At 44.2% G+C, this 20,673-nt stretch overlaps 2 protein-coding genes across 5 annotated transcripts in view; one reads left to right on the plus strand and one right to left on the minus strand.

The window, feature by feature from the left end:
• LOC142776432 (uncharacterized) overlaps positions 1–16,534 on the plus strand; it is a 147,750-nt gene extending 131,216 nt beyond the window's left edge. Inside the window, exons 3-5 of one of the 4 annotated variants that reach the window (XM_075880076.1) lie at positions 10,513–10,994; positions 11,837–12,001; positions 12,306–16,534. In XM_075880076.1, the coding sequence (XP_075736191.1) occupies positions 10,800–10,994; positions 11,837–12,001; positions 12,306–12,359 (414 nt within the window). In that variant the 5' untranslated portion in view covers positions 10,513–10,799 and the 3' untranslated portion in view covers positions 12,360–16,534. Of the gene's footprint in view, positions 1–10,512 lie in introns of all 4 variants that reach the window. The other 3 variants (XR_012887530.1, XM_075880074.1, XM_075880075.1) reach the window with 3 other exon arrangements.
• A 148-nt stretch (positions 16,535–16,682) lies between these two features.
• LOC142776434 (uncharacterized) lies at positions 16,683–20,424 on the minus strand. Its single transcript, XM_075880080.1, has one exon. The coding sequence runs from the start codon at positions 19,901–19,903 to the stop codon at positions 18,035–18,037; it is 1,869 nt and encodes a 622-aa protein (XP_075736195.1). The 5' UTR covers positions 19,904–20,424; the 3' UTR covers positions 16,683–18,034.
• Positions 20,425–20,673: the final 249 nt, after the last annotated feature.

Below are 20,673 nucleotides of genomic sequence, written 5' to 3' on the forward strand. Positions count from 1 at the left end.
TTTATATATCGTTGAACATCAATCTATCAAAGCTGCACTACGGATTCGGAATGGTTTCGCTGCGATCGAGTGTACGGTTTGGAGGCACATCTCGTGACCTGCGGACCCGTAAGCGCATGGATAACGTTGCTACACTATGTGAATCTGCGAGAAATAAATACAGCAAGCCTAGCATGCACGCTTCAGGTGAGGAATCTGCAGAAACCGTGTCTTTCGGAGTGAACGTGGCTTCGCTGACCGAACGAAACGTGCTTGCTCCATCGTTCTCTTTCGCGATGTGTTCACGGCCACAGGTTCGTCTGCTTGTTTTTATAATCATTTCGTTCAATATCAAGCTCAGCGGGACCGTTTTTTGTAACTTTTAGTGCCGTGTACTCCTTACCAGTCGAGAATCGTTGCATTTGCTAAGCCTACTCGCTTCGCCGGGGGGCAGCCATGTTGATTTTTCATAAGGAGGAACGTGTTTCTCCGTGGATGAGGGAGCAACGTTTCTCTATTTGAAGACGAACATTGGGGACATCGCCGTTCCTCCCTAAATGGAGAGTACGTCACTCCATTTTTTTAAGAGTGAAGACGAAATGTTCATTGTATAGTTCATGTTTTGTGAATTTGCGCTCCAGTTTATTGTTTTTCGATTCCTTTGTATTGCTGGAACGATGTGATGTATTTCAACGAGATGGAGACCTGTTCAAAGTGCACCCCAAGAGTGTTCACCTGGTCCTCCAAGCTGTCACCTTGTGTGTTCACAAGAGGATGTGGATGAGATTGTCGTCCTACTAACATCCCTAGCAAGTTCCAGACTCTCACCTCCTTTGTATATGAATTGATTCTAGATAAAAACTTATGCCGCCTCTCTGTCCTCACCTGTCTGCGTGTTCTTCTGCCTTGAGAAGTTATAATTTCGAAATTATCAAGATTCTCGCCTGTCGGTGAGTTCTGAAGTGACCTCCATGCCTTATTTTGCTTTTCTCAATCATTCTGGCAGTCACGGCAGACAGTCAAGTTTGTGGGAAACAATTTGTGGCAGCATCAAAAAGAAGAGCTTTTAAGTATTCCGCAGCGGCTTCTATGCTTACGTCACGCAAATCAGACAAACATATGTGTGTAATTTTTCAAAACTTTTCCCAGTCGCCCTTGTCTATCTGCTATCTAGGAGTCTGCACAGGACGTTCCTCAGCTATATCGGTGCTTAAGATATTGGAAAGTGCTTGCGTTCATAAGGATCGCTAATGATTTTCTATTTCAGAAGGGGTAGAAGCGTTGGGGATATGATGATATGATGCAAAGATCTATGAACGAGTAGCTATTGTTGGACAGGCTATATTACGTTTGCTGTTTCTGATTCAAGAGACAGGCGCTGAACGAAAACTTGAAGGAATGGTTCAAATACACGACCTCTCGGATCTCAGCGAGAATCCCCCCATACGTTACTTTGCGCATTAAACTACCAAATGGTGCTATAAAGCTCTAGAAGCTCATCAATTAAGGCCTAGAATTCAATTTTTTAAGGCTGATGAGGCGGGGTATGTAAAGAGAGAAAATGTTGACGAGTTTATTAAAAAGGTCAGCTCGAACAGCCACTGCCTCAAGGTACATTTGAAGTAGTAAAGATTCAAAATGCATTTCTTGTGTGCACACCACTTTTGGTGAACATTTTCGTAAAAGTTCTCGGATATCGTCAAAGTTTCTAAACAGTCCTCTGAAGTTCCATTGTAGAATTTTTGTCCCCGTTTTGTGTGTAAAGTAGGGCTATGTGTACTGGAAGAATCTTTACTTCAAGTCAGGGAGTCCTTGTGAGGCCCCATGACGGGAGTTGTCACTTTTCTGATGCGCTCTAACGAGTTGCGGCTATTCTTTGACGTCTGGGACGCCGTGTGACTAGCTACTGTCTTTTGCCTCGGAAGACGCGCTGGATGTCCACTTGCGGGTTTTGCGCGTGATTGTTCGTGTTTTTGGGCTTTCTGTTGCAACAGAAGGTGCTGGGGCTGCAGGTCCAGAGGCCTGCATGCCCTTTGGCCGCGGAGCAGCACTGGCTGCTGCTTCTGCTGAGAGAGCGAACAGCACTACCACCCGCTTACTGTGTGCGGTACATGTGCACACAGCGAACAATTGTGGCACTGCCCTATGCGTGCAACGTCCGCGAATAAAGCAACCTGCACAAAAGTAAGAATCTTCTGTGCTTTTTTGAATGCAGTGTTTTGGTTGCTTCCAGTGTTATGATTTCTTTTTTTTTCTTCCATGCTGTACATGTGGTAGAGTATCCTGGGTGCACACCCTCGCAGTTTGCAGACGGGGAGCTTCATCGCAGCTGTCTGCACAGTGGTCAAGTGAAGTGCACTTAGCACATGTTTGGCGGTCACGGCAGCTCTGAGAGCCGGGACCAAAGCGCTGGCACTTGAAGCAGCGCCGGGTGTTGGGAATATACAGTCAGACGTTTAAGTACAAATAAGCCGTTCCTACATATTCTGGAAGCGTGCTAGAAACAAATATAAGGATCAGATGTTTTGCGGAGATTTCATTCATATCGCACCTGATTTTGATTCTTTGTGCATTCATGGCGCTCTGGTACTTCTAGGCCTCGAGCCACTCACTCTCTGAGAAATAAAGCAATGCTTGGTCTGACACCACTCCTCGCGAGCTGTCCAGAAAGTGGTGTAGGGTGAAAGAAACAGGTCTGTTTCTGAACAAAGAAAGTTTAGACAGCTTTTCAAATTTTGATTTTCTGTTATATTCGAGAAGTAGATCCCTGCGAGCCATTATTGGCCCTTGTAAACTCAGACTAGTGTGTCTGTAAAACATTTGTATACCATAAATGGGGAGATTTTTCTACCATTCTTGTCGATTGATTCTCAGGGAATCTAATTGAATCGTGAAAAAGTTTTGTGGAGTTTCATGAACACAATTTCAGTCAATTCAATGCGTTCCGCTTTGGTGAAGACAATCATTTTGTCGGGGAACAGAGGTGCAAGCCACACAACACGAGTATTTTCGGCAGTCGTGCCCGGTGCCTAACAAGGAGCCCAACATGGGGACGCGACAGCGAACGCCAGCTGTACACAGCTACCATAACTGTATATACTCTGCCCAAGAGAGGACACACACACACAAGTTTAGCTCTTTTTACCAGGAAACAGGGAAGTATATGGAAAAGAGAAGAAAACAGGAGAAATAAAATTGGCAAATCCCACGTGGGAATCGTTGATATAGGAAGCACGAATGAGGAACGTTGAAATGTCACTTTAAAATCAGCGCAATGTTACGAGGCGGACGTAAATCATCCTGTACATGACTTCCATGCTATGAGTATCATGTTTAGACGCGTCATTTACCATCGTCGTCTACTCACGCCACATGAACTCAAATTTGGTATACGTGGAGCAAGAGAAACAGGCGCGAGTGCGCTATGACCTTATGTAGTCATGTTTTACATGGCACGCGTGCGATAAATATCATGTTTGGACATGCCAATTACCTTCGTTGGCAATTCGCGCCATTTAATACCAAACGTGGCATTGTGAAGCTATCGAAACAGGCGTGAGGCTATCATGAGCATGTTATGTTGTAATGTTCTTACATGACACGCGTTCCATAATTAGCATGCTTACACCAGTCATATACCTTCGCCACTGGTTGACGTCACTTAACACCAAAATCGGTATATGTGAAGCTAGCAAAGGGACCGCGAGTGCACTATGAGTGCAGCAGGTAGTCATGGTTTACATGACAAGAATGTCATTTTTATCAAGTTTGCACGGGCCATTTACCTTCGTCATCCGTTCACGTCACGTAATAGCAAATTTGTTATGTGTGAAGCTAGCGAAACAGCTGATAGCACATCATGAGCGTGGCACGTAGTCATTTTCTTATATGACACGAAACTTATGATTATGATGTTTGCAAAAGTGATATACCTCCATTACGCATTGGCATCTCATAATACCAAATTTTGTATATTCCAAGTTAGCTAGTTAACGACCACTTGATCAGCAACAGCGTGGCATATAGTTTTGTGATAATATGTGGTGGACGAAACAGAAACTGAAACTTGAAGTGTCGTGCGCAAGCACAGTGCATTTATGAGAGCGCGTATGTGCAGTGCGGCATGGAGAAAAAAAAACGAGAATGAAGAGAAGAAGAAGAAGACAAAAAAGAAGAACGAGTAGGCAGGGGGCGGTTCTGTTCTGTTCCTTTGAGACTCTCAGAAGAAAAACATTGCAATACGGCTCGAACGACGTGTGACAGGACCGCACTTGACTTTAACGTTTGCTTGTTTATGGTTTTCCGTGCTATTGGGACAGTTTTTTGTGGTTCGTGCTATTGGATTTTCTGTGTTCAAATGACTCAGGCTATCTCGATATCGATTTCTTCCCCTGGCCAAAGGCCTTCGCTTAGCTAGTTTCTGTACAGGCCTAGGATTGGCCGACTGGTTCTTTTAAAAGCAGTGGTGCTACAAACGTCCACATGGCTCTGGTACGATACCGATGAGAATGCGAATGGAGGTACGATACCGATAAAAAATTCGAAGGTTATTCAAGTGGAGCTTCGGAAAGCCACATCCCACTGTCAAAAGATCATGGAGGTCCAGCATTTCGGTCGTGGTGGTATTTTGTGCTGCTCTGGCGATCATGAGTGCGTCCGAGAGCTTTTTAATCGTTCCGCGTTTGCAGCCTATCCGGTGAGCTTGTTTATTCTAGCGCATCTTGCATGTTCAAAAGACATAGTCCACGGTGTAGATACGAGCCTGAGCCCTGCAGAAATTTTGGACTAGTTATCGGTAGCAGGTGCATTGTCAACATACAGATGCACGCGTTTTCTGTTGTCTGACTGACAACATTAAATCACCCATTGTATCGGTGATGGCAACCTTAGCTGGAACGATAAGGCCATCTGAAATTAAGGCTTGACCTCTTATCTATAAGGTACAACATCTGGCCCTAAGCCACTGCAGTGCTTTATTTGTTGGAGATATGGCCACAGCGCAAAAGGGTTCTGGTCAATTGCTTGATATTGAATATGCGTAAAAAATTATGTCAGCCGTGAGTGCAACTTTGTGAAGCGAAGTGTTGTTTATGTCTTCAAGCACATGCTGGAGACTCTATAGATTGTGAGTCGAAAGAATGAGATGTTAGGCTACTGGAAATTGTAGAACGCAGGCATTGCTCTGGGAGGGCAGCTGTGACGGAACTACAAGAACGCTCGAAAGGCTACGCAAAAGTAACAGCCCGACATACCAGTGCTACAGATGCATCATTAGCAAAATCTCTAGCAGAGGCCACAGAGAATGCAAAGGAACAGGCAATGGAGCGTGTTGTCAACAATCTTATCGGAGCCGTGGAAGAATTATTAACATCTCAGTTGACCCAAATCCTTGCTTCAGTGCCTATGAAAACACCTAATTCCTAGGATTCAGTAGTTTCAAGGAGTGCAGGGACAGAAAGCCTGATACCCCCTACACGACATGCATCTCCTCAAGCACGACCCCTCAAAGTGTCAGTGCGGGCAGATCTAGAACCCATATGAGATTATTCTAGTCAAATCACATAGATGAACGCGGAATCATAAAAGCCCTCGAAGCACGCCAAATCTGCCGTCTTGAAAACGTCATGGGAAGAAATCAAAATTTTAAAAGTACTTCTCAAAGAAAGGCCTCTTTGAGAACCTCTCTAAAAAATATTTTCGAAGAAAGATCTTTCGGATCAAGCAGTCTCTGCGATAAGTTTATAGTGTCCAAATAGTGTTCCTAAATGTATTACAGTGAAAATATTGATCAACGGGGTCGGCTACCACAGATTTATCATAGATATATTTGCAAATTTCCCCAGATAAAATTACTCTCCATGAAACCCGGCTTACAAATAAACAACAATTTTACCTAATAAATTCTCGGTTATTTCGTTTAGATAGACCTCGCAGAGGTGGTGGACTTGCCGTCTTTATCAAATAAATTTTGTAACAGAGCGAAGATTAACTACCTGTGCATAGATACTAACAATAAAAATATGAAATTTGACATCACTCGGCCAGACTGCTCCCTTTTTTATTTTGTTATTGCATACTTTCGAGGAGGAGTACAGGACACACGATGCATAAATTTGATGTTAACTTCATGCAGGAACGATGTATTTGGAACTGGTGACTTGAACTCAAACCACGTGTCTTGGGGCTTCAAGACTGGTGTAAGTGGAAGGCTCTTGTGAGATTAGATGGCTGATACTCAATTATATTGTGTGAATATTCCCACTGTTACGTTTGTTAGATGAAACGTAAGTGAGTGATAGATCTGACTTTCTCCAGCTCCTTACTAGAGATGTGTTCGTGAAAAACTTGAGATTGCGCAAGACACAGTGACCGCATTCCTATTAGTTTTGATGTTAACATTTCCAAGGCAATTTAACTGACAAAGTTGCTAATTTGTAAATTATTAACAATTCCGAAAGGCTTGAAGTCTGCTTTAATTCGTCACAATGACATGTAGAAGAACATTCGGGCTATGAGTCTGTGTGCGGCATTGAAAATAGCACTTAAAAAGTCAACTTTCAGAATAACCTCGGGCACAGGAGGATCGTGTAGGCCATGGTGGAATGCTGAATGTACGACCGGGTATAGAAAACGAAAAGCGGTGTTGAAGCAACTTATTCACAACAAATGGCCAAAAAAGTGGTGTGACTCTAAATACATGGCGGCAGATTTTAAACGCACAGTACGCAAGGCAAAAGATTGCTATGACACTAATAAATTCAGCTCTTTCAAAATCAAACAATAGAAAAGCACGTTTGAGATTTCGGTGTTACAGAAAGCGACACTGCTACCAGACGATATGATTCTTCAGTTCCCCGCCTCGCGGACTCACCGATTTTCTAGTAAGTGTTGCAGAAAAATTAGCAGATAGATTCAAATTGTTAAAGTCCAAACACATAGTAAAGACAATTACAGGGGAGCACTTCAATTAGGTGTCATTAGCGGAACTAGCCGATGTAGTGAGCCGCTTACCTAATGTAGCTTCTGGACCAGATATGGTGGCCTCAGCAATTATAAAAATACTATACGACATATCTCTATATAAACTATGTAATATGGTTAATTACTCTTTGAGAAATTCTTGGATACCTGTCGATTGAAAACTTTCCAAAATAATTCTGTTACTTAAAAAAAGCAGGGACTTCAGTTTACTCTTGACAACGTTAGGACGATTGCTACTACATTTAATTTGGTTAAACTGATTGAAAGAGTTCTGAATGCGAAAAAGAGTTTTGAATGTATATTGACATACATTGAAGATAAGTCAATACTGAACCCTAGTCAAATTGGCTTTATATCGGGATGTTCTATATGGTGTGCGAACGCGGATTTGGATAGTCGTAAACAGCTGGCTCCACGTAGATGAAAGTATTGTGCATTAGTTACTCTAGATTTGGCCATGGAATGCCACAAAGGGAAGCATTAAATACCAATACAGATGAAATTATATCGCTTACCAAACTACATGACAGCATGGGTAGCAGAGTTTTTAAGGGAGAGAGTGTTTTATTGCTTTCAAAGGGGTTGTTTTTCTAAAATATATCAGCAGTGCCGGGGCGTACCACAGGGGGAAGTGCTCTCATCGGTGTTGTTTAACACCTTCTTCAGCCCGATTCCATCAGATATCAATATTATATGATTATGCAGATGATATTTCCTTCTTTGCAACAAATAGTGATCTGATGAGGAATTGTACTTTATGGCGCAAGGGCCACTGATGGTCAAAACGCGTCAGAAGAAAATATGGTTTGAGAACGATTATGGTGTTAGCTGGCTGTCTGGGGGCCTGAAATTCTGCGTAATAACGTGCGTAATGAAAGAGTATTTAAATTCACGAGATTGACATGTGAGTACAATTGAAATGAATGGCGGGAGGTCGTATAGCTAGCACTGTAAGGCTAATCCACTAGCACGGATGTCTCATCAATTCCCTCGAGACTAAGTGCTGGGAGGCCGGTGATTTCTATGAAGTGCGTATCGCAACAGCAGCCTCTCTTGAGAGGCCGTGCTACGGATTAGCAGGAAAGATGACATTGAAAGTATGCACATTTATTAAAAACTTCAGAATTGACTCGTGTTTATTGAGACGTTCTTTGCCTAAAACATTTAAGGATGGAAAGGAATTTGGTGCTTGTAAAGTAATTGGAAGTGATTTCTACTATACGGCTCTAGTTCTGCACATTGTATAAGGATATGCAAAACTGTCAGGGACTCACCACATCTATCGCAGCTAGGCGAGTCCCCCCGGACAAAAGGCGCACGTGGGTACTGTAAGTGTGCCCTATTCCTAATCTACAGAGTGTGACTTTTGTGCGACGTGTTTTTGATGTTGGTGGTTAGTTACTTAGCTATGGCTTGACCAGGTGACCTATATTCTGTTTGAGTGTCCCAGAAATATAAAGTGTGACTAGAGTGTTTTCTTCAGAAAGGGCTTTAGATTCAATGCAGGGATCTCCCTGAATGTTTCAGAGCCGTCTGTAAGAACAGATGAGGCTAGACAGGCTGCAATTTTATTGCCCTCAATTTCTCGGTGCCCAGGCACCCAACATACCACAACGTTCCTTTGGATCAAGTAAACTGTGCATAACAGTGAATAGAGACGCATTATTACATAATTTTTGTGTTTTCCATAGTTTTTTGTGCTTTCACGACGCTTATTAAGGAGTCCGTGTATATAACTGTCTTAGGTATGTTAGACTCTTTGTTAGGCTTAGCAGCCACTAATCTTGCATATGCTTCTGCGGTAAATATGCTTGTATTTGGAGGCATTATGCCAGCCTCTGGAAGAGATGGGCCGACTGCTGCGTACGATACACCATCAGAAGATTTAGATGCGTCTGTAAGAATCCCGGACAAGAATATTTATGATGAAGCTCAAGGAAGTGTGTGAGAATGAGTGCAGCAGAGGCATGCTTCGTAAGTTCTATAAAAGATAAATGACAGTCTATGAGCTGCCTTTTCCACAGCGGGAGCTGTTCAACAGGAGTTATGAGCTGATGTTCAAAAAGCGGAACGCTCCTTTCCTCAGCCACATCTCTTACACGCGTAAAGTATGGCTTTCTCATGGCAGGATGGTTATAGAACAAAGAAGAGCTAGACAGGTCGTTTACATCATAATATTGTAGGTAATTGTTGTTTGCATTAACTTTTAAGTACGTGAACAATAAATAGGATCTTTGCAACTCCAATGACCACTTCTTTGCTACTACGTAAAGGCTTTGTATTGGACTAGTCCTGAAGGTGCCAGTGAAAAGGCGGATGCTCAGATGGTGGACCGGATCCAACATCTTCAAAGCACTTGGTGTGGCGGACTGATAGACTACAGCCTCGAAGTCTATGTGCGTGAGTGTAATGCTCCTATATAAGCTCATGAGGCATTTTCTGTCACTACCCCAATTTGTGTGCGATAAAATCTTAAGAATAGTCATTGTTTTCATGCACTTTTTATGTGTGATACAATTGTTAATTTGATATTTATATGAATTTTAAGAATTTATGTTCTGTTTTTACGGGAAGACAACGGCCGTGCACGTCAATCATGATTTGGATCTGAATGTAGGTCTGTCCTCCTAGAAAATAGGGTGCAGGTGGTCTTTTGTGGATTAGGGCAAAATACACTTTCGCCTGTTCATTTTGACACCTCATTCATACCAAGCGGAGCCTGTCTCTCGCATATTGCAAGATTGCACGATTTGAAGCCTATCTGGATATCGTCTACGTATGTCGAGTAGAGCTTAGTTCATGGGATACATATACGCAGGGAATTCATTTTTTTATGAAAAGCGTGCAGCTAGACACGCCACATTGTGGTACTCCAGTGTCCTGTGCAAGCGGTCGTGACAAAACGTTGCCCAGTATAACGCGGAAAGTGCGGTTATACAAGTTTCTCTCAATAAAGTTCAGCATTTCACCACGAATACCGAGTTCTGAATTGTATTTCAGTATTCTGAATTGTCATATGGTGTCATATGCTTTCTCTCTGTCTAAAACACAGAGGGAAAGAATCGCTTGTGAATGAAAGCGTCTCTAATGTGTGTTTCATTCTGCACGAGTTGATCAGTAGTGGATCGTCCCTCTCAAACGCCACACTGTTGAGGATCAAGGAGGCACTTTGATTCCAAAAAATGTGTTAATCGATGGCTTACCATTTTCTCGAAAAGCTTACAGAGGCGGCTTGTCAGATCTATCGGTCTGTAGCTTGAAACAGAGGACGCATTCTTGCCCTGTTTGAAGATAGAGAGTACAATGGCCTCTTTCCACGAGGTAGGAATTACACTGGAACACCATATGACATTGTAGAGTGAAAGTACAGTTTTCTGTGTTTCGAGAGGCAGGTGCACCCACATTTCATATGCTACACAGTCGGGACGTGGGAATGATTTGTTGCGGCAGTTTAGCGATGCCTGCAACTTAGCTAGGCAGAAAGGTGTATTGTATTCTTCGTATCTTGTACACTTGCGTTCTAGTTTCTGCCCCTCTATTCTCTCTTTGTAGCGCTGGAAACTTCTGGAGTAATAAAATGAGCTGGACACGTGTTCGAAATGGGTTCCCAAAAAGTTTGCTTGGTCCTCCAGCGTATTGCCCTGCATATCAGTCACAAAAGGTGGGTGTGTTTCTCGTCCATGTATCCTGTTAACCATGCTTCATTCTTTGCTTTGATCTGTATACGAGCATATTCCTGACAAGGGCTTTTGCAAGCTCGCTCTTCGAGCCTGCCGGCGCGTCCTCCTTGCTTGATACTTCACGTTCTTGAAGTTTGTGAGGTTCTCTGCTGTTTGGGAATGCCGCAACAACCACCACGCTTTGTTTTGTTTGTTCCGGGCCTCACTACATTCATTGTTCCACCAGGATACACATCGTTTAGATTTGGAGCTACACGCTGCTGGAATACATTGAAAAGCAGCACCAACCAAATAAGCTTTAAAATACTTCACGGCATCTTCCATAGTCAGACCGGACATTTCAGCCCACGTCAGGTGAGTAACAGTTCGGAACCGTTCTCAGTCGGCCGCGGCAAGCTTCCTCCGAGGGGCCTGACGAAGAAGGTAATCTGGTTTGGCGCACCGAGTATTATCGAGAAATGATCACTTTCATAAGGGTTTTTAAGAACATTCCATTTAAAATAGGTTAAAAGCGATGGAGATGAAAAACTAAGCTCTATGGACGAATATGAATTGTTTGCGAGGCTAAAATACGCGGGATTCTTTGTATTAAAAAGGCATACCTAAGCGAATAAAAAGCAGCTGTTCGATAAGACGTCATCGAGTATTGCAGCGAAAATCGCCCCAAAAACATTGTGTGCATTAAAACTGCCAAGAAGCAAATTGGGCTCAGGGAGCTCGTCTATTAATAATTGTAGGTCTTCTTTTTAGAGCTGATGATGAGCTGGTAAGTACGGTGAACAAAAAGTGATGAGCTTATTTAAAAAATGGCTTGGATGGCAACTGCATCAAGAGACGATGTGAGTGGTTAATGAGAACACGCCACACTTGTATTTTCTATATTAGCCACGCCACCTAATGACGCCGCAGCATTATCGCGATCTTTTCGGAAAGTCACGTAGTGACCGAGAAAGTTGGTATGTTTGGACTTTTGATGTGTCTCCTGTACACACCGCCCTCTTTGATCAAATTCGCTGAGGAATTCTTGTATGCCATCGAGGTTCCTAAGAAGACCCCTTATGTTCCATTGCATTATTTGTGGATTCATATTGGGCAAGAGGTGGTGCTGTGTGTACTATACTGGGTACCACAAAGAAGGAGACTATTTCACAAGACCTATGTGAGGCAATGTAATTGGTATTTTGTCTTTTTTTTAGTGGTCGACGAAAGGTCATCGCTTCTTTGGCCCTACCGGCACCGTTTGGCTAGAGGTGGTGTGTTTAGCCTCCTGCAAGGCACCGGACACCCGTTCTACAGAGCAATGTGTGTGTCGCTTAGACTTCACCTCAGTCGACGAAGTCTTTGACCCCAACGGACAAAAGGTTGTTGAGACCTCCTTAGCCTTTTCCTTGCTCTGCCTGCTGACAGGGCTTGTAGAGCCCACCGGTGTGTACTGGTTAGCTGTGGGCAGGGCAGCGCTAGCTGCTCCCACCAGAAGGGCAGGTGGCTTTAACCTGGGCATGCTCGGCGTGGCCGCCAAGGGCCATTGTGGTGCACGCCTCGTTGCACCACTTCTGCGAAGGAGGTTTTTAGTGCGAAAGAAGGCGAGACTGGTTCTTATGCTTCAAGGAACGTTACATTTTCGTTAGCTTTTATGATGCTAATATTTTTTTTTCTTTTTTCCAGGCTGAGCACGCTCTGAAGTATGCGGGATGGCTTCATTTGCAGTTTGCACAGTGAACCTCATCGTATTTGCACTCATCAGTAGTGTGACCGACCAGTTGTGCCGCATTTACCACAAGTCAACTGACCTTGGCGGGTCTGAGATCCGTCTCCAAATTGCTGGCATTTAAAACAACGTCTTGGGTTAGGAACATATAGACGCACAGTAAATTTTAAGTAGCCGGTTTCAAGTGTTTGGGGTAAATCGCTTGAATTGAAATTAATCATTAGGTGTTTTGTTGTGGTTTAAGTGCAGTTGCGTGTGATTTTTATGTGCTGCACAAGTGTTATGCCTTGGTCCTTCTATCCGTCATGGAGTTCTTATTCGCTTAGTGTCTTCAGGTCTTCATTGAATACGACACCCTTCACTGTATTCAAGGTACGATGTACACTTACCAATACGGAAATATTGCCAAAAGCTACGAGGTGTGAGAATCGGTTGAACTGTCCTTTTTCTTTGAATTCGAGAAGAATTTCCCCACTTGCCACTATTTTGCCCTTATAGCTGGTTGTAAAGTTGTCTTTTAGGCATTTGTTCAAAAGAAAAAGTCTGATTGTTCTGGCTTTGGTTGAAGATTGTTTGCAGTGAACAACATAATATTTTGGGAAATTGTCAATGTTTTGGAGAAAAACTGAGAGGATGCATCGGTGCATACCCTTTCGAGGACACGATTGCTTACAGGGGGGCTCAGAGTTCCCATAAAAAGTGGCTTCTTCGGCAGCGGCGCCTACCACCCACCATGGAGCCCAACAAGGGGACGCGGCAGAACATGTGAACAAGCCTGCACTACGCCAGCATTACACGCCTTCGCTATAACCGAACATGAATTACCCTAAGCACGGTAGCCACACAAGCTTGACCCTAGCCGCCACAAAACAATGAAGCAAATAGAAACGAGAAAAAGACAGAATAGATTTAAAGAAGCGAGAGACAAAGATATAAGAAGGGAGAGACAGGAAAAAGGTGACTGCCAATTTTCTCTCGGTGGGTCAGCCCAGGGTTGCCGTCTGCGTGAAGTTGGGGTCTAAGGGGGTGTATTGCCTCTGACAGGGGGCCACAAGGATCCAATTACTCGGCATCGGCTCAACCGCCAAGTTCCCTTTTTTTCTGGACATGGCTCAGTCACGTATGACCAGGCATAGGAGAGGTCGAGACCCCCCCGTTAGCTCGACACCGTAGTGTCGCTACACACCAAACGCCTGCTTGCGCACATGCCCCTGCGGGGAAAAATGGATCTGCAATTACTTTCAAAGATTTTTACAGAATTACCTAAACATGATAGAGAAATGGCTTGAAAAGATTCAAATGTCTTCAAACGTAGACAATATCACGGTTCTCGCGTTCTCGTTCAAGGATCCTGTAAACAGCTTCCTTATCTATGGCAGCGAACTGATTTTACAGGTGGATTCACTCAAATACTTGGGCATTACATGGAACAGCTCGTTAAAAGGCAGAAGTCACATGGACTAATTGGATTGAAGGCAACACGAGCCATGGGGTGGTTATGCAAGCTCAGCAATAGAAAAACGTGGTTGCGAAGAAATACATTGGTAATTATCTACAAAATGTGGCGTTGAGCAAAAGGCAGCAGAGGAAGCTGTTGAGCCTCTTCCTCTCGCACGAAGTCTTTCATTTGTGCGAGAAGGTTTGTCTGTTCAGTCATGACCTTCAGTGCGGTCACTGGTTGGATTGTCTGGAATGAGCGTGGTGTCTTAGCTCATTGCCTCCGCAACTCATCATAGCTCTGACACAGTCCCCACTTCGACCACAGTGCTAGGAGACTTCGCGAGAAGCATCTAGAAAACGTGATCGTCGACACCCTTCATAATGTGCTGTATGTTTGCACTCTCGCTCATAGAAGCATTGACGCGCCGGCAGAGATCAATTATATTTTATATATATGAGGTGAAAGTTTCGCCTGGCTCCTGTGCCCATGTGCGCAGACGTTGTTCGGCGCGTAGCTTCCGTAAGGCAGGGCGACCAAAAACGGCGCATATCGCCTCCTTGAAAGCGGACCAGTTCGCGAACTCGGTTTCATGGTTCATATACCACAGCTTGGCCACGTTGGTCAGATAAAAATTGACAGCACCCAACTTAGCAGCGTCATCCCACCTGTTGGGTCCACTGATTTTTCGTATGACGAAAGCCAGTCCTCGAGATCCTCGTCTTCGGTGCCTGCAAAGATCGGGGGGTCACGCTGGTGAACCGGGCCGGGCAAAGTAGCGGCGGCGAGATGTACTGTTCGTTTAGCAGGGTCAACTTTCATGGTCGACGGCAGGGTGCGGGATCGGAGTTCTAGGGCGTAGGCGATGTGGTTACTCAGCACGATCCACCAAATGTAAAAAGGTTTTCGGGCGAACCTAACGGGCAGGTAGAAGATTCGAGATAGCGACAGGACGAGGGAGATGGTGGTGCTCGAGCACTGGTCTCGAGGCGCCTTTTTCTTTGATGATGCTTTTGTTTCTCTGGTGTTGTCATCATTGCTTCAGTATAATATTATGATTTTATATTATTATTATTATTATTATTATTATTATTATTATTATTATTATTTTTATTATTATTATTAATTCACGTCCGCAAACTAGGATATTATTATAAAAGGCGTCGTAGTGGAAGGCTCCTGAAATTCAGATAATCTGGTGTGTTCTAACGTGCGCTGAATCTACACAGCACACGGACCTCTACCGTAATGCAAACGCCACGGTCATGATCAAACCCGCAACCTACGGGTCACCATCGAGCACCTTGACTGCTACACTAAAGTTATATGAGGAAAATTGTAATAATTGATGCTGTTTAACGTCAAGAAAGTATGATAAATTATGAATGACGACGTAGTGGAGGGCTTCGGAAATTTCGCACAGCTGGGGTTCTTTAGCGAACACCTAAATCTATGCGCATGGGCCTTGAGAATTTTGGGCTTCATTAAAAGTGCGGTCACCACGGCCGGGATTCTATCACGTAACCAGCGGGTCTACAATCAGGCTACAGTGTACTGAAAGGGGCAGTGGAATGAACGAAGCGGCCGCCCTGCATTTCGGCTGATCCTCCGGCGGGTGACAATAGTGGTGGCGTTGTAGTCACTTGGTACTGAAGATTGGGACCACCCAATCGTTACGCTATTCGCATTGCGCGACGACTGTTTTTTTTTTTCCTGTAATAAAACGCTTTATAGGTCGTAATAACGAGATTGCTTTTCGGACATCAAGCCTGCCTAAGGGAAGTTTGCCAAGAAGGCCGAAGCACCAGCGTGGCTCACTGGTAGAATACTGGGATGGCACCCAGCCGACCCAGGTTCAAGCCCCACTGTGTCGTTGGTACTGTTTCTTTTTTCTATTTCACGCGCTGTTGTTACGGACAGCGGTGGCGGTGGACACTACAGTGCTGCGTGAGACTCGATTGGTGATCTATTAACAGCTTTCGCAGTAAAAAAATGAACAGACTTCCAACAGACTAGGGCTTGTTGCTATGGCAAATAGTGCTTCAAAACTTATTTTAAAGACTTGATCAGTGGCGTAGGGGATACCACTTGTTGGGTTGATAGCGGGTGAAAGAACATTTTCAATTTTTTTATAATAAGATACCTACCTCGTAGGGATAATCAAAGTGATAGCACATATAGTGCGGTGATAAAATAAATACGACGCCATGAATGCTGTGTTGGTACATTGTGTCAAAACACTAGAAGCGTGAAAGGTTTAGATTCTGCGTTAGGAATGATAATAAAAGGTGAATTTCGTGACTATTATTCTTGTGCAATTGTAGTTGGAAAGAATGTTACACTATAGTTCTTCATATTACATTATATATGAACATACGAGAAACATTTATGAAGTGGCGGGGTCGAATGCAACATTGTTCAGGAGTTAAATAGACAATTGTTACTCTCACGCCGAAACAGAATAGGCTTACATTTTGTGACATTTAGTTTCATGAACGACAGTTTGCACCGGGTAGTGCAGCAACTACATCAGATTGATTAATGTACGCTCATTGCGCTTGCACATAGCTGTATAGTATAAACATTTTGCCAAGAACGGAGTGATTTTGAGACATGTCAGCCAACACGTCAGTAGTAGCATCAAAAGCTCAATCAGGCTTTTTCTGAAGCCACACAACAAAACTGATTCTAGATTTACTATGAATCTATATTACTTTCCTTGCAGTGCGTGTCGTTGCTTTCTTTGGAGTCCGCACAAGAATACACGCTAAGCATCAGCTTTGGAAAAAGTCGGCATTGATAGCGGGATCAAGAGCAGCCTGCTAGCCATCAGTTTTACCAACATGCGCGCAACTTCGGTTGCGCGCATGTTGCCGGTGGCATGCGTTGAGTAAGGACGCATAGAAATGCCTAAATGAGCGCGAGCCTTCTGTTTGGGTGAAGAAACGCAGACAAATTAGCTTACGCAAAAAAAAGGTTCAAAACAGTGTGATGATGTGCAGGGTTCTTTGTTTTTTCTTCAGCCAACAATAAGAAACCAGGCTACTATTTGGGCTAAAACAGCCGTTCAATGTAGCTAAATAGTAACTATGGTGCCAGTGTGAACTCTCCGTAGCCACACGGGATACTAAAATATCCAATTTAGCGCAATTGAGTCACCAACGGCAGTCTTCATCTTCAAGCCATTAGCGCACATTAGTGTCGGAAGGCATTGAACATGAATTTCGTATATCCTTTCAACTGTGCTTCAGATTTACATGAAGTCGTTGCCTCAGTCAACGCTGCAGGTTTTTTTGTGTACAGATATCTTTATACTGGCGCTATATCGCCACGTGCTTTACGTTGAAAAATTGTCCTGTACTGAAAAAAAACAGAAAGTACAAAGTGCAAGTAAAGCAAATTTTATTTAACCTTTTTTTCGCAATAATACGTACCAGCTCCCCTAACACCGTGATTTCCAGGTGCGAGTCCTACATTGTGGCGACATTCGTACTCAGTGGTACATACTCATGCACACTCCCCCAAAATAAACAGATACTAGATATAGATTGATGTGCTAAGTTTGCTTCAACGATAAACGTGGTCCATTTCACAACCATAAAAATGCAAGTCAGACATAAAAAACCGCATTAGCAGCCGTAGCAGCAGCAAAAACCGCGTTTGTCAAATTGGCATGTACCGATAATTGTGTGGTCACAAAGTGTCGCAAACAAAACTGCACTCACTCTCAAAGGGAAAAAAAAACAAGTGTCTATAAATTGACAAAACATTGACCACAACTTTCTAAGCGAAACGTGCAAGCGAGCAGGCCGGCGTTCAATTTTGTCGCGCATGCACAATTCCTAGATGTAAGAACGAAGATTGATTGATATCTGAAGTTTAACGTCCCAAAACCACTATATGATTATGAGAGACGCCGTAGCGGAGGGCTCCGGAAATTTAGACCACCTGGGGTTCTTTAACGTGCACCCAAATCTGAGCACACGGGCCTACAACATTTCCGCCTCCATCGGAAATGGTAAGAACGAAGAGGACTTAGACCTGTGGATCTGGTCGTCATTTTGAGTGCTTACTACAACAGCATGAGCTGCACTTCAAGAGGTATGCAAAATGGGTAGGAGACATTTAAAATTCGTTTAGTGCAGTGATTGGACGACAGATAGCATTCAACAGCTACAGGGGTAGATGCACACGGGCGAGGGCATTGAATGACAGCGTGGTAGGCATTAACAACAACAGTCCTTGCATTTAGTTTTGCCGCTTCGTCAATCCAATAAACGTCGAAAAACTACAGGTCCGGGGGCAAGGAGCATTATATAAAAGAGCGCCGTTCGAGAACTGTTCATTCTGAGGTGCCTGGCAAAGTAGGCGACGGCTTGTCCACGTCACTGTCTTTTTCACGCATAATTCGTCACAGAAATGCACATGCAAAGTATTCAATATTCTCTGCTTTGTCAGGATATTTGCAAGCATCTCATGAACACTTATTGGGCCAACTGGTGTGGATGAAATAATGCACATGGTTTCGAGAGACCGCAAGTCTACGTCGCTCAATGCCGCGCAAAGCTCTTTCAGATTCATGTTTCGCGGCCTTAACGTCAGAAAACGTAAGTACCGATTTGTACCAAGCCACCTGGCAATGCATTGTGGTGTGCTGCTGACAATCTCCGTTGCTTGCCACGAAAGCCGTAGTTCGACTAGATGACAGTTTGATAAAAAATCCAAGGAACCAAGCTCGAAAACGTCGCACAGGGTCAGCCGCTGTGGTCGCGTGTTTTCGCATAGCATTTGCACTGAGTCTTGATTGAAGGCAATGAAGGAACTGTGACACGATGAGCATCTCGGATAATCACTGCTCCAGATGCTCCCAGGGTATACGTCAAAGTTCTCTAGCATTGGACATGAAATGGCAAGTTGTTCAACGGACGAAGCTGTCTTCAAAGCACACTGTGGAAGCGCTAAGGCACGTATGCGCAGGACACTTCTTGATGGAAACAAACTGCTCCAGTCCAACTGGTGAACAAAATGGCAAAAGCTCAAGTTCAGCTGGACCAAATTTGTGCTAGCGGCGAACAAAAGCTGTAGCGGTTTGATATAGGCAGTTGTGATGTAATGTATCACGCATTCTTGCGTAGTATCAGATCCAGGGAGCAGCGCCAGTGTAAAGTTTTGAAACTGAGACCACCACGGCCGTTGGGTCACTTCTGTCAGCTGTGCCAACACGTCGAGGCTATTTCTTAAGCACAAGGTTACCTGGTCACCATGTATTTGCAGGGCATCCCATCCGACCATATCTGCAACGTATACACACGTATTTGTCTTGTCAGGCAGCCTTGGATACACCATGTTCCCGCAAACAGAAGCTGTGGTTCGAAAGTCTAAGCGGCGCAATGCACACACTGGTGCAACTAGATGGCCACACCACTGTGTATTAGCAGATGTGAATTCGCTCGTGAACGTGAACGTTTTTAGCTTCATTGAAGCATCAATGTAAAGCTCACAGAAGTGAAAGACACCAATGCGGTGTCCTTCCATGGCGTGAATATGCAAGTGATCAAGATTTACGCAAATTACCAACATCATGGACAAGATAGAGTATCCGTATGTGCCTCCACAAATTTCTACGTACATGTGCAGCAGACTACGTACGTGCCGGCATTGAGCCAAATTGTCCAGCACATTTTCACGAGGCGCATCGAAGATGGACCAACGTAACTTCTTTAGTGCAGGCAATGATTGAGCTATAACTGTGAAAAGGTGGCCCGGGCTTAAGCGGCAGTTGACGCAGTCGAGCTCGACAAGCTTGTCGAGTAACGTCACGCACTCAAGCAGCTGAAGTGGATGAATCAACAAACAGTTTGCAACGCACAAAAATTTTACCTTACTCGGGTAAATACGGTTCAGAAAACGAACCAAAATTTCTGCATCGGAGTGTGGACTTAGCTTTACTGTGCGTGCAAAACCTCGGCTTTCCAAAAAAATCTTGCGTATGACGCCACTGTCTTCAAGGGCAAGAAGAGACTCTGCATCCAGTTTTTTTGCAATGTTCCACCAAATTTCGTCCGGAAGGCAGTAGTTCGTCGCGCGTAGCAGAGAAGCACTGATCTTCGATGACATCGTGCCTTCAGTCAATCACTGGGAACACTATGGTTGGTTGAGTTTTACACGTGCGCCGTCTTCGGTTTCCTTATATGCCCAGCCATGCACGACGCCAACTGTGGTTAACTCTAATCGATGCGTTGGCAGAAACTATCATAAAACCAGGAAATGCTATTTTTTATATAACTGTGGTGAATGAGTTATCAGGTGTTGTTTTTCACTTATCTTGTCGAGGTGACACTTACCTTCTTCAATGACGTCCGAATATTCTACGCTGAAGAGAATTCACCGCACTACGTCATACTGATGATTTTTTATCAGTGTTTCAACTACGCTAAACAGGGGCAAAGGGTGTGATTTGGTTCGTGAGTAATCAAGCCAAAGCCTTACGTCTATGTTTGAGGTGCCTTTGGAAGCCCCGCCGCGGTGGTCTAGTGGTTAAGGTACTCGGCTAATGACCCGCAGGGCGCGGGTTCGAATCCCGGCTGCGGCGGCTGCATTTCCGATGGAGGCGGAAATGTTGTAGGCCCGTGTGCTCAGATTTGGGTGCACGTTAAAGAACCCCAGGTGGTCGAAATTTCCGGAGCCCTCCACTACGGCGTCTCTCATAATCAAATAGTGGTTTTGGGACGTAAAACCCCACATATCAATCAATCAATCAATCGAGGTGCCTTTGGAAAGCACGTGACCTGGACGTGATGAGCACTGCCACAAAAGAAGATAGATTTAGTCACGTGGCCGCACCAGCCGCAAGGGTGCCGCCTGCTATCGATCGCAATGGCAGGCCG

The sequence above is a fragment of the Rhipicephalus microplus genome, chromosome X (genome assembly GCF_043290135.1).
Source record: "Rhipicephalus microplus isolate Deutch F79 chromosome X, USDA_Rmic, whole genome shotgun sequence".
Classification (NCBI taxonomy): Eukaryota; Metazoa; Arthropoda; class Arachnida; order Ixodida; family Ixodidae; genus Rhipicephalus; species Rhipicephalus microplus.

Excerpts from the sequence above, each read along its gene's own strand:
- LOC142776434 (XM_075880080.1), bottom strand. The coding sequence starts at position 19,903 with ATGTCATCGAAGATCAGTGCTTCTCTGCTACGCGCGACGAACTACTGC.